Source organism: Sprattus sprattus, assembly GCF_963457725.1.
Source record: "Sprattus sprattus genome assembly, chromosome: 15".
NCBI lineage: Eukaryota > Metazoa > Chordata > Actinopteri > Clupeiformes > Clupeidae > Sprattus > Sprattus sprattus.
In genome coordinates, this window is record NC_137913.1 from 10,388,562 (window position 1) to 10,402,458 (window position 13,897).

Consider the following 13,897-nt stretch of genomic DNA (forward strand, 5'->3'; position numbering starts at 1 on the left):
TAAACCATCAGGTAAATATCCCACGTGTTCTTGCACAGCATGGCTTGTGAAAATGTGAAATAAATTCCACGTTGCTGTAAAGTGCCTACACATTGTATTCAATTTGTTGTATATGTGATACAGAGTGCATTGAGTGAAGGAAGAGGCTCGTTTGAAAGGAGAGAGCAACACGGATTTCCTAAAGGGCTGAAGAGAGACGATGTCCTCTTGCAGATAACCTTACTGATAAGACAGCAATGTCCCCCCCAAGCAATGCCCCCCCCCCCCCCCCCCCCAGCAATGCCCCCCCTGGCAAAGTGACCGCTATGAAGAATGAGGCTTGAGGAGAGAAGGGGGGATTGCATTTCAAAGCCCACCAGAAGACAGATCCCCGTCTGCTAAGGTGTGCTTCATCACTCCGTCTCACACCCCTCCAGCGTGCTCCAGCTCTAAGCACCATGGTGGTCCTTACGTCAGATTCCTGTTCCACCATTAGAAGCGTTAAGACCTTAATGAGGCGTCCCAGCGGCCGATCAGACGCTCCTCCATCCTCCGACCTCTTTAGAGACCTTCAGGCTCATCCTCTGTCTTAGCTCAGGGAGAAATTAGAGCATGACAGCGACAACCGTCTTCCTGATGATGTTAAATATGACGAGCATGCCGTGGGATTAGCATGTTTATAACGGGGAGAAGCCATTGTCCGCACTCACCGCGTTCACCAGCCCCTGATTAGCACTCGAAAATAGACACTGACTGAAGCATCACACTAATGGGTCACCCTTCATATTAAACAGCCCCATATTATACGAGAACTACACTGTGTACTTTGTCAATCACTTAGTGATCATGAGCAATAGCATGCTGACTTATATTTACATGTATTAGGGTTGGGGCTGGGTTAGAATCAAGGAAGTGTGAGTGTGTATCTACACAATAACAATTAGTGTGTTACGACACATCACACACAACACTATAATGGCAGTGGAAGACCTACAGTCTGGTCTGGAACATCCATAGGCGCCCTCTTCTTCACATTTCTTCTGTATGTTTCCTCGTCCAGCCCTTCAGCAGGGGAGTTTTGAACATTCTAATAAAAGAATGTGTTGATCAACAATGTGAGATTCTGAAGTTCCACGTTATATTCAATGGACCCAGACATTCTTTAGAACGTTCGTTCTACAACATTCTTTACACACCAGTGTGGTGGTACTTGCTGAAGGGTTAGTTTGTTTGGACCAGTCATATCAAAGCCAAAAGTCAAAGTAGCTTTATTGTCAATGACTTAATATGTCAAGACATACAAAGGAATCGATAGGACGTTTCCCACTCTCCCACGGTGAAACATATAAAGGTGCACAGGCACAACAGATAAGATAATAAACAGATAATATCTGTGTGTTTGTGTAATTTTGACAGCCACTGTGTAAAATAGTGAGCCTCTGTAGGCACAGTCCAGATCCTATCCCACTGCTCTTGTGTCCTTGTTGATCAGAGAAAAAAACTTCCTTTGTCAGCCACCTGGTGGCGCTCAGAACCTGTGCAGCATCTCACAGATTTCAGCAATACAACCTGCACCTCACCTGACCAACACCCGAATAATGCTGGAAGTGTCGGAATGCACTGAAACATCATTTCAGATCAAAGGGTCTTTTAAAATCTTAAATATGCAAACTGTCTATGCAGTGATGTTTGTGTTTCCAGGTAAGGCAACACCATCAAGAAATATCATGCAGCCCATGGATTGCAGAGATACTAACAGTATCATTTAACCCAATTTTTCCTGCCAGATGTTATATGGACAGTTCACTGCTGGTGACCTAAACACCCGTGTGAGGTCATGCATTTCCTGAGTCTTCCTCTCCCATTTCAGAAAACAGCCTCTTGTCTGCACTGGTACAGGACCAGCTCTGAGCCTGTGCCAGCAGTTAAAGGTACAGTACGCAATTCTGATCCCATACACTTATTTTGTCAAATTAAGTGAATAGCTCCTCGTGGTCCTCCAGCTGTCTGTTCTGAGTTGATGCTCAAAAACTGTCTTGGGCCTGTAAGACGGAAAAAAACATAGAGGCTCGGACCAAGCTATAAGCAATCCCAGCCAATCATCATGGTGCTTCAGGAGGGAGGGTGGGAGGGGTGTAATTTGATTGGTTGTTGATCCTAAATATCAACAATCTTTGTGATACTGCAATGTGAATTGCATCTTTGATGGCAGGGTTGGGGAGTAACTAGATAAAAGTAACTGAGTTACGTAATTAAATTGCAAAATACTTGTAATTGTGATCCACACCATACAGTTACTGATATTAAAAATAGGTGATATAGTTACTAGTCAATTTGTTCGTCATTACAAAGGGGATACGTCCGAATGTATTGTTTTTGCTGAAAAGCTTTAAAGCTTTTATATGGAATATGGCATATATTTTGTTGCTGTGCATCTTTTCGCCATGTAGCAGGCTCCACTCATTGGGTAGTATGCGCTCAAATTTTGACTGTTGTTTTTGATTGGTTCTCTTGATTAAATTTGCACCACCTCATATCTCTCAAAAATAATCAAATGTGGTCAAATGTAACATTACTTTGATGAACTAATTAAAGCAGTTACACTACTTATCATATTTTTAACAGGGTATGCAATCTGTTACATATTACATTTCAAAAGTAACGTTCCCAATCCTGTTTAATGAGCTTGTGTTCTGTCATCTGTCACTCCATCAGACACGCTCAAGACTAGACTTGTTCCTGACCTACAGACTGACTTACAGACTGACAGTGGTAGCCTACTAGTCAACAGACAGCCTGGCAGTGAATGCCATGGAGAAAAGCCCTTACATGATCCAAAAATGCTCAACACAACGTGTGGTTAGGCATTGTGTGAAGTCAATGAAAAAGGGATCATGACTGTATTGTAAACACAGTTTCATATATTGAAAGAAATAATATAAAAGCACTACACAGGGCCTCATATTGACTCTGATTTAAATTTCAAATTTGCCAAAGAGTCATTTCCAAATAAGATCGGTTATTACTTTCTTATAAGACCCGTGGTTGTAGTTTCCCCCCTCAAGCCATAAATAAAATACAATAAAAATGAGACTTTTAATAATCACCTTTTTCCTTCCCTGGGGGTTTTGCCTGGCTTGAAAACATCATATGCGGTTCTGACAGTAATGTGGTGTAATTACCTTAAAGATGAATGACTTGTGTGTTTTCAGACTTATTGTTTGCATTCCTCCATTTATGAAATCTCTCCCCAAATGAAGCTTCATTTTGGTGTCTGAGGTTAATATCTGCAATAATCCGATGAAAAGAAGCAGGAAAACAAAACCCTCCTGGGATTTCTCAAAATTCAGATCCCTTTGAAGAGCTTTATTTCACATCGGCAGGGGTGTGTTGAGTATGCCTTTTCTAGTGCGGTAACTACTGAGGGTGATGTCTAATTCACACTCAGAGTCATGAATTGTTTATGCCATTGTGTATAACCCACTAGCGTATGGTAACGGCGACTGTGTGAATCCTATCGCCATAGGCGGCTCCGGCCTCAACTGAACTCTCTCAGACTGAAGGACTACGTTGATCAGTTTGGACAGGTGCTTTTACATTATAATAAGCTGCAATAACTATTCTATGCCACAAGAGGGGACAAGACAGGAGGGAGACAAAGAACAAAAGAAAGCCTCCAGGTTATTTCAGGGTAGAAGTGGCCAGTTGATAACGAGAGAAGTTCAACGCCGTGCTCAATGCAAAAGATGTTTGCATTCACGTTCAAGTTCCATCACAATTGGTAGGCGCAGATAGCCATCCTTTTGAGTACCAGTGTTCTCACTACTGAATGAGGATGACATTGCAGTACCCCGTTTGACCAGTTTGGCCCCTAAATCATTGCACATTCAAATATTACCTGAGCAATCGCAATTATGTGTAAAATCTGTTACACCCTCAAGACCCCTAAAGCGCCACAAAACTAGTTTCAGAAAGTAGGACAGTCCGTTTCCGGAGTGATCAGTGTTATTGTCTCTTACATTTTAGACTATAGAAGGTATCATGCGAGAAAGTAGGTATAGGCCTACTATATTTCAGACGGCTACTTAACAAAGGAGTAGTTTTGGTGACAAGAAAGACAAAAGGGCATAATATAAACAATCAATACATTTGTATCTATCTATTATAATCCATTATAATCTATCTATGTATTTATCTATCTATTTGTAGTATGTGGGTGATTTGCATTTATTGTTTTACTTAGGGCCAAGTATTCATCAAAGCATGCTCAAGGGAGTCATTATAGGGGTCATATTGTATCAGAAATTGTTCACTATAAAATCATTCAACTAGATGACTTGTGCAAAATTATAAAGAAACCACTACCCAATAGAGTAAATTCTAAAACGGGTAGTTTTTATTTCATTTGTGTAAAAATACTGTCGAGTAGCCTTTGAAATCTTCGGACTTTAAATTAACACCTGGATCAGGTGGCTTTGAAGCGTCAGTTATTAAACATCACCTATTTGAATCAAGCGAGGATGGAAATAGCTTCAAAAGTCAAACATCGTAGGCTTATTGCATACATGAAAAATACTAAATATGCCACGTTCTACATTTGTACGTGTGAACACTGAGCAACTATGCGTATTAACACCAACACCTGCGCCCCATATCATATTTCCGCAAGCACTATTGAAGTTGACTAATATTTACGCATTCGGCAGAGTTGCGTCTTAGTTGTATAAAAAGAGAATCCGTATCCCATAGATAGGAGTAAACATAATGGGATATCATAGTCTGTTGGTTAAAGTTTGTCTGAAGGGCAATATTCTCAAATAAAAAAAAAGACCTTCTGGTCGAAATGTTTAATTTGTAAAGTATCTTAATTCGTCCGTAAGTGAACCACTGCGAATTGCATACACTGGTTAATTATTCTGTTGTTCTCCTTCCCGTTTCCAGACGATATTGATCAACCCGTTACGTCAGTATTGATAACTTTACCAAACCAAAATCAAGTGCGATTGCCCAGTTAATCTCCGGACCAGCTCAAATGCATGGATATTCATTAAAAAAACACCCGGATTACCATTCGCAAATATTGCCTCGTTTTCAAATACATATCCGCGTTAAGTTTGGGGTACTCTTTTATTTTCACAACATTTTTTTTCATGTGAGGTGGGAGAGCGTCAACGCTGTTTAACGAGGGGAATCCAGCCCGTATATTTATTGTAGCCGCTGAAAAAAATCTCTTCAATATCCCCCAAGATGGCCGCCGATGTGGGATCGATGTTTCAATATTGGAAGAAATTTGATCTACGGCGGCTTCAGGTTAGTATTCTCCTTTACCTTTCTGCAGTAAATGATAACGCAAACAGTATTGTACATGTCTGTGCAGATAAATATGTTTTTGGTGACTTTTTGGGACTGAAACAGACGGTGTTGCATTGATAGTTATTAGAAATTGATCCTCTTCAGCCTTTGTTCAGTTCAATCATTGATCAGCGCTGGAGCGACCGGAGCAGCACAGGCGCTCTGTGTTCGCTGCGCTTCGGCCGGGACCAGCCGAGGCATGATGCTTATTTTAATGCATTTTAAGACATTTTCCTCCACTTTTGGAGGGCTTTATAGGAAACGGAAACTTTTAATGCCTTTCTGAATCATGGGCTTTGGACTTAACTTTTTGCCAGCGTAATGTTTTATTCCATTCCCGACATGATGACGGGTGATTTGAGAGCAAGTGCGGTTTGTACGGGATGCATTCAGGATGTGTTGCCATAATTACGTGTTATGTTTGAAACGTTCATTATAGTTGGAATTGTTGATAAGATTATTCTGAACACTTTGATCGCTTGTGCATTAAAAAAAACCCACCACGGTTGAAAGTTCTTATGCAGACGGTCTATGTCGCTAGGCTAGCCGAGTGTATCCGAATGTTTCTGATTTAACCTAATTTAGGTTATTTGAAGATAGCATCTTTGAAGGTAGTCTTATAGCCTGCGTAATAGTAAAGGCAGGACTATGCTTAGAGGCTTCTGCGGGGCTACTTACATGTAGGCTGTAATTGTCATTAGGGCTATTCAACATCTGTCGTGATCTTGAACCTGATCTTGACTCATTAGGTTGTCTACGGTCAGGTTTGCCTATTGAGTGTTTTTGCACATGTAGGCTAGAATGTATTAGAATGCAATCGGAGAAACCCAGTGCGTAAAAGGCTAATCCGATATTTCTTTTACTCATGCGAAATTAGGAAACATAAGAAATACGTGGACTAACTTTTGTAGTTTGGGACATGAATCTCAATGCTACTGAAAATGTAGATTCCATATTGATTTATTAACAGCGTTCTCTCAGTGAAACAATAACGCTAGTATTTCCGAGCATCACTTTGCAATACACATAGCCTTTAACATCCTCAACTACCGCTATAGCCTCCGCGTTCAGCGCTGTGTGGCACCTTGCAAAACACAACCGGTTTTGTTTCTGCCTTCCCCGTCTCCGCTCCATCCGCATTGTGAGCAGTTCTCGGGCAAGGACTGTGTAATTGCATTCCCTGCTAATGTTTGTAAATCAGGCCCGGCCGTCGCAAGGGCACCGTCTCAGCCGTATGATTGATGTTCTGTAACATGGGAAATGACAAGAGCATGCCAAGCCAGGTCCCGCGGAAAAGGCTACCGAGGAGGAATCAGATCTGTTCAGGGTTGTGTGTGTGTGTGTGTGTGTGTGTGTGTGTGGTGTGTGTGCGTGTGGCCGATTGTTATTCAAGCCTCCGAACGCCTTGCTACTCATGTAGTCTTGGATGCATCCGTCGCCGAGGGGAGAACACCACCGGGTTCATTCACATTTCCCCCGAAATTAAATAGAAAGAGACAGCAAGCGTCCTTGTTACACGTTATCAGGGCTCGGAACCCTCTGCATCCGATAAAACAGTAACAGTTATGTCATGGGCACTTATCAGCAAAACCCCTTTCCTTTTTTATGAACCCTGACCGGAGAAAAAAAACAAAACAGTATATCAGCGGCTCTCTTAGGCAATGATACAATGGTCAGTAAAACCTATTAATGTGAATGAGCAGTCATCACGTTGGTGTGGCCAATTGGTAATGGACATTTCATAATTATTATGGGCTTGTTTTTTGCACAAACTAAAGCATCACGTTCGGGGTGTTTTGAGATCACAAATCTAAAGTGTCTGTATCTGAGAATAAATCAAAGTAATAATATGATCTTTCAGAAGTGGTTGTGGGTTCTGGAATTTAATAAATATTGGGTGTTTTTATGTCATTTTGAAAGTCTTCAACTAGAGCGAAACCCTTTGGACACAATTCTCACGTCGTGTTGATTGATTAGAGGCTGTTGCTTGTTTTTCTTTGTTGTTAAAACTTCAGAATGAGCAACACTTCTTGGTGATGACTCTCTGGTGGCGGCTGCAAGCGCAGTCGAAATAACCACAAGTTGAGTTGAGTTGAGCCGAGCTGTGCTGCCTCTCAGTCTTCAGAAATACTTCATAAATCACCTGCTGCTGAAGGACAGCTCGCCTCCCCCGTACTGCTCCTGCTTACTAGATTTGTGTTTTATCTTAATAAACGCTAAATGGTTATCAATACCAACCACTGGCAACATTAGCATGATGAGCTGAAACCAGTGCTTGCATTTAGTGCCTCAGTTAATTCAAATTAAGGCCATTAAGGATATTCGCCACTGGTTTAATAAATTGCCATTTGGATGAAATTTCTCCCCGGTAAAGCTATCTCTCCACGTACGGCTACCGGCTGTGATGTGATTAGAAAAGCATTGATGAGATGCAGCCTTTTTCTATTTTTATACATATTTTTAAGGGCGCTCTCCTTGTAAAATGTTTGTGAAATGTCTAAATGTGCGTTTACGACGGTGTGCAAGTGAGTGTGTGTGTGTGTGTGTGTGTGTGTGTGTGTGTGTATGTGTGCAAGTGTGTGTGTGTGTGTGTGTGTGTGTGTGCGCGTGTGTGAGTGTGTGTGTGTGTGTGTGTGTGTGTGTGCAAGTGTGTGTGTGTGCGTGAGTGTGTGCGTGTGCGTGTGCGTGAGTGTGTGTGTGTGTGTGTGTGTTTGTGTGTGTGTGTGTGTGAGTGTGTGTGTGTGTGAGTGTGTGTGTGCTAATGTGTGAATCACTGGGGGACGATTCTGATAACCTCGGCCCCACAGGGGTCTCCACTCCAGCCCTCGGCCCACAGAGTAATCCCCACGCTCTGCCACTCTTATTATTCCGAGTCCGAACCTCCGTATATTCAACGTGATTTACTCAAATGCCGTTTGCAGTGTCGCACACAAGAAAGCAGGTGTTTTTTGTGGGCGTCCTGCACAAGAATTTAAATTTCCACCACCTTATGAGATCAGTCAGACCTTTGCATAAGTCTCCCAGGTGGTCGGTTAAATGTTAAATGGAAGCTGAAAGTGCCCTTGCATTCTCCAGGTGTCAGATTTAAGTATCGTAATGAGAGGGTAATTGTTTTGACTGCATTTTTACTAAGAGCCATTAGGAATATTCATTGAATTTTGCATATGGCCCGCAACCTCCCTTTTTTTGTTAATGTATGCCCTTTTGAATTACCCAAGCACGTCTAATTACTATAAAAGCCTCCGCTCTGTCTGTCACTAGCAGTCCGATTTGTGCTTCTGTCGCACCCATGCTGCCGTGGGCATCTGAAAAGCAGGCACACACACACACACACACATACACACACACACACACACACACACACACACACACACACACACACACAGAGACACAGCCACACACACACACACACACACACAGCCACAGAAATTCTCTCTGTCTCTATCACACACACCCTCTCTCTCTCTCTCTCTCTCACACACAAACACACTCAGACTCTCACAAACATGCATGCGCACACGCGTACACACTCTCTGTCTCTCTCTCTCTCTCTCTCTCTCTCACACACACACACACACACACACACACACACACACACACACACACACACACACACACACACACACACACACACACACAGACATTCTCTCTGTCTCTATCAAACACACTCTCTCTCTCTCTCTCTCACACACACACACACACACACTCTCTCACACACACACACACACACACACACACCCACACACACCGTGGGTAATTCAGGGAAGAGATGCGTGGCACATTCGGCAGAAACAGCAGGGCTTTGGCCAGGCCCTGGAGTTTGTGCCGAAGCTGAATAAATTGAGGGTGCAACACAGAGAGACAGCAGTGACCTCTAGGGAGAGGCCGCTGCAAAGCTGCTGGACAGCCCCGGCATGGAGCCGCGCCGAGCAGCGCCAAGCCACGCCGAGCGGAGCCAGGGGCCGGGAGCCTTGTAAACAAGCTTGCTTATTAAAAACTGATTCACTGTTTCACCCATAGCATACACGCTCACACACACACGCTCACACACACATGCTCACACCGCCTCAGTAGCACAGGATAATTCCTCAGAATAGCCTGTGGAAGTGCTATGTATAAAATTCTCTCTTTCTCATCGCTGCTACCCCCCCCCCCCCCTCCCCTCCCTGCGTCTACCTACTTGATAAAATGTTAGCGCCCCCCCCCCCCCCCTCCCCCCGTGAGGTAAGCTGCTGAAACTCTTTGATTTAATTTAGCTTCTTGTGTTGTTTTCTCTTTCTCGCTCTCTCTCGCTCTCTCGCTCTCTTGCTCTCTCGCTCTCTCGCGTCTCTCACCTTTACGAGCTGTGGGGTGCTCCCCCTGTGGCTGGGCTGTTGACGGTGCCTGTGAACTTGAGATGCGTCGCGACCCTCCCCCCCCCTCAATGACCCCTGACCCTCCTGACCCAACCCCACCCCTCCCCACCCACACACACACACACACACCGACCCCGCCTAGGAGCAGCCGGAGAGGGAAGCGGGACGAGGGGGTGAGGGGTAGCGATGCGTGTCAGTCGTTTGATTTATGGCTCTCTTTTGTGTGTGCTGGTCACTGAAAGGGCCCAGCGTGCAGCATCTGCCCGTGTCAGGTGATGCCCCCCCCCCCCACCCCGCCCCCCCAACTCTTTAATCTTGCATCCCCCTTACATCATGTCATCCATATCACCGCTGTTCCCACACACTGGAACTCTACTGGAACCTCTTAATGGAGAGAAAAGGCTAGTGTGAGATAAAAATACGAATTCAAAAGCTCCTTTAAATAGGAAATGTTGAGATGGTTGATACGTCTGGCCGCCTCCCTCGCTCGTTCTTCGAGCCGGGAGATGTGGTGATAAACTAACGGATGAAGGGGAGAAACGGGAGGACGGGAGGATATTTTCCCCCGGTGCAGTGGTCCTCCATCACTGTGGGTCATCCACCTAGCCCCTTGCGATGGGAATTAAAAATGGATAGAGAAGCTCTATATTAGATAGAGGCCCTCCTGAGAGACCAGCACTCCACTGCAGACACAGAGACAGAGACAGAGAAAGAGACAGAGACAGAGACAGAGACAGAGACAGAGACAGAGACAAAGACAGAGACACAGGCACACACACAGACACAGACACAGACACAGACACAGACACAGGCACAGACACAGACACAGACACAGACACAGACACAGACACAGACACAGACACAGACACAGACACAGACACAGACACAGACACAGACACAGAGATAAACACAGACACAGATACAGACACAGACAGAGAGGCATACACAGACACAGAGACGGCTGTGCAGGGATGCTGTTTGCTGACATGAAGACAGATGCAGTGCAGAGGTGTGTTTCATTGAAATAGAAAGTTGAACAGTGTGAGTGTGTGTTTCTGTGTGTGTGAGAGAGCGTTTTTTATGTGTGTGTGTGTGATTATGCCACTCTGCAAGGAAGGGAACAGAGCAGCGTGTGTGTGAAGTGTGTGTGTGTGTGTGATAACACAGTAACGAAGAGCAGAGGTGTGTGTGTGTTAGTGTGTGGAGGAGAGAGAGATACAGAGAAAGGCTGTGAGGAGTTTTGTGTGTGTGATTACGTCCCTCTTGCACTGCGGGAACAGAGGGGCGTGTGTGTGAAGTGTGTGTTTGACAGTACAGCGATGGAGAGCAGAAGTGTGTCTGTGTGTGTGTTTGTGTGTGTGTGTGTGTGTTTGTGTGTATGTGTTATGACACGGAGAGCTGAGAGGTTGTGTGACCTTGGTTCCCACTGGCGGTAGGTTGCCCAGCCGTTGGCTCGGTAATCATTTACACCAGCCAGATGGCATTTCCGTGGGCGCTGGTAGGAAGGACAGGACAGGGGACTCCCACCAAGCGATGCCCGCCCCAAACACAACTCTCGACCAATAGGAACCCCACTCTGGACATCTAAGCCAATGAGAAGCTGGCCCCAGAGGTCTCTCAGCCAGTAGGGGGGCCAGCTTTGCCCCCAGCTGACCAGAAGGCAGAGATCATTACACGTTATCAACAAAACTTCTCAATATCATCCACACTCCAAAGACTGGCATCCCTGAAAGGTTACGACTTTGATAAACTTGAAGTGAGCATAACCTCCCGACTAACAGAAGTGCACTCTTTTGCCTTATTGCTTCAGATCATGTTGTGGTCTCTGCGTCACCTGGCTAAGAGACTTCTGTATAAAGACACACATAAACACATAAGGCTAATAGTCTTGTGCGTACAACACATAAAGCTCAGCTCTGAAATCACTTTCATTTGGTTAGATTATTGTATTTATTATTTTTGGTGTGATTTTTCATCAAGTCCTCTCCTGTCCTGTCCTATAATATCACAGAGTGATACAGGGGATTATTGTAATGTTAAGTTAATGCAGGAGATTCCCCTCTCCTCTCTCTCCCACTCTCCTCTCTCTTTCTCTCTCTCTCTCACTCTCCTCTCTCTTTCTCTCTCTCTCTCTTCTTATAAGCCCTGGCAGGCTCAGTGTCGGAGCAGTATTCAGTGCCCAGTTCATCTCCCCCTGCGGGCATGTGCATTAGATCAGGAACACGAGGCCATGCCCGCTCCATGCCCGCTCCATGCCCGCTCCATGCCCACACTACACTTACCCTGACTCAGACCCCTTGCATGTCACCTCACATTCACAAGAAAGTGACAACGGCACGGGCGGCTGGCACAGCCGTACCCCGCCTCTGGCCGCGAGCGCCTCCGCTCTCTGCCAGCGCAGCGCAGGGCAGCGCTCACTCACTCATCCCTCTCCTATCTCCTCTTTCTCCTCTCTCTCCTCTCTCCTCTCTCCTCTCTCCTCTCTCCTCCCTCCTCTCTCAGCTCTCAGCTCTCTCCTCTCTCAGCTGTCTCATCTCTCTCTCTCCTCTCTCCTCTCTCTCCTCTCTCAGCTCTCTCTTTCTCCTCTCTCCTCTCTCAGCTCTTTCCTCTCTCTTTCTCTCCTCTCTCAGCTCTCTCTCTCTCCTCTCTCCTCTCTCAGCTCTCTTCTCTCTCTCCTCTCTCAGCTCTCAGCTCTGCCAGCTGCTTCTCTCTCTCCTCCCCCTGATTGGCTTCAATTGGCTGTGAAAACGGCTTGTGCTTTTCTCTCTCAACCCTCTGCCTGTTCATGCTAGAATGCCTCTGTGTGTCTCCTTCTCTTCTCCTCACGCTCCTCATTCTTCTCTCCTCGTTCTCTCCTCATTTTTCTCTCCTCACGCTCCTCGTTTTCTCCTTATTCTCCTTTCCTCACCCTCAGTGTTCTCTCCTCGTTCTCTCCTCATTTTTCTCTCCTCACGCTCCTCGTTTTCTCCTTATCCTCCTTTCCTCACGCTCCTCATTCTTCTCTCCTTGTTCTCTCCTAATTTTTCTCTCCTCACGCTCCTCGTTTTCTCCTTATTCTCCTTTCCTCACCCTCAGTGTTCTCTCCTCGTTCTCTCCTCATTTTTCTCTCCTCACGCTCCTCGTTTTCTCCTTATCCTCCTTTCCTCACGCTCCTCATTCTTCTCTCCTTGTTCTCTCCTAATTTTTTCTCTCCTCACGCTGCTCGTTTTCTCCTTATCCTCCCTTCCTCACGCTCCTAGTTCTCCTCTCCTCGTTCTCCTCTCCGCGCTCCTCTCCGCTCCCGGCTGGTGTTGATGCTGCTGTAGTTGTTATTGTCTTCACATGAGGGTTGAAGTGGGTTGAGCTGCTGTCAGAAGGTGTTGATTGGAGAGCTACGCTAGCGTGTCAAGGCGGGGAGAGGGGTTAGGATTTGGGAGCTGATGACGGCCAGATAGGAAAGCTTTTCCCCCTAATAACAAACACGCAGACACCAAGACACACACACACACACACACACACACACACACAAACACACACACACACACACACCAACACACACACAAACACACACACACACACACATGTACAAACACATACACAGACACAGACACACACACCTGCAGACACAGACACAGACACAGATACACAGACACACTGACAAATAACCCAACCACACACACACAGAAACACGTCTGGCCACACACACATACCCGCTTCCAAACAAACTCTTGATCTGACAACACTTGAAGCAAGTGCATTTTGTTTTCCTTTCAGTGTAAGCGAACAATCTCTTTTTTCAGTGTTTAGTATGACTCACACTCTTCACAGAGGTCTCATCATGCTTACCCGCTTGTTGGGCGGATTGGAGCTCAGACACACACACACACACACACACGCACATCATTCACAAACACACACACACGCGTGCACACACACACACACTCCTGCAGCAGACCCAATTCTGTCACATCCGTGTTCCCGCTAAATAAACATTTAGGAACATGCTTGTGCGCCCCTGGCGCGGTGAGCATTAGGTGGGGTGTGTGTGTGTGTGTGTGTGTGTGTGTGTGTGTGTGTGTGTGTGTGTGTGTGTGTGTGTGCGTTCAAAATCTCTGTGCTGTCACAGCGGGATGGTAATTCTCCCGTCTGCAGCTTTGACTTTCCTCATGCTCTGTGGCAGCACTAACAAAGGCAGGGGGAAAGGAGGAGCAGGAGAAGAAGCAAAAGAAGAA

General features: G+C 45.5%; 1 protein-coding gene across 1 annotated transcript in view; it reads left to right on the forward strand.

The window, feature by feature from the left end:
• Positions 1-5,226: 5,226 nt before the first annotated feature.
• The window catches only part of cux2b (cut-like homeobox 2b), a gene marked incomplete at both ends in the record, with an annotated part of 176,123 nt that continues 167,452 nt past the window's right edge, over positions 5,227-13,897 (forward strand). Inside the window, one exon of the mRNA XM_080852567.1 lies at positions 5,227-5,289. Within this exon, the coding sequence (XP_080708693.1) occupies positions 5,227-5,289 (63 nt within the window). The remainder of the gene's footprint in view (positions 5,290-13,897) is intronic.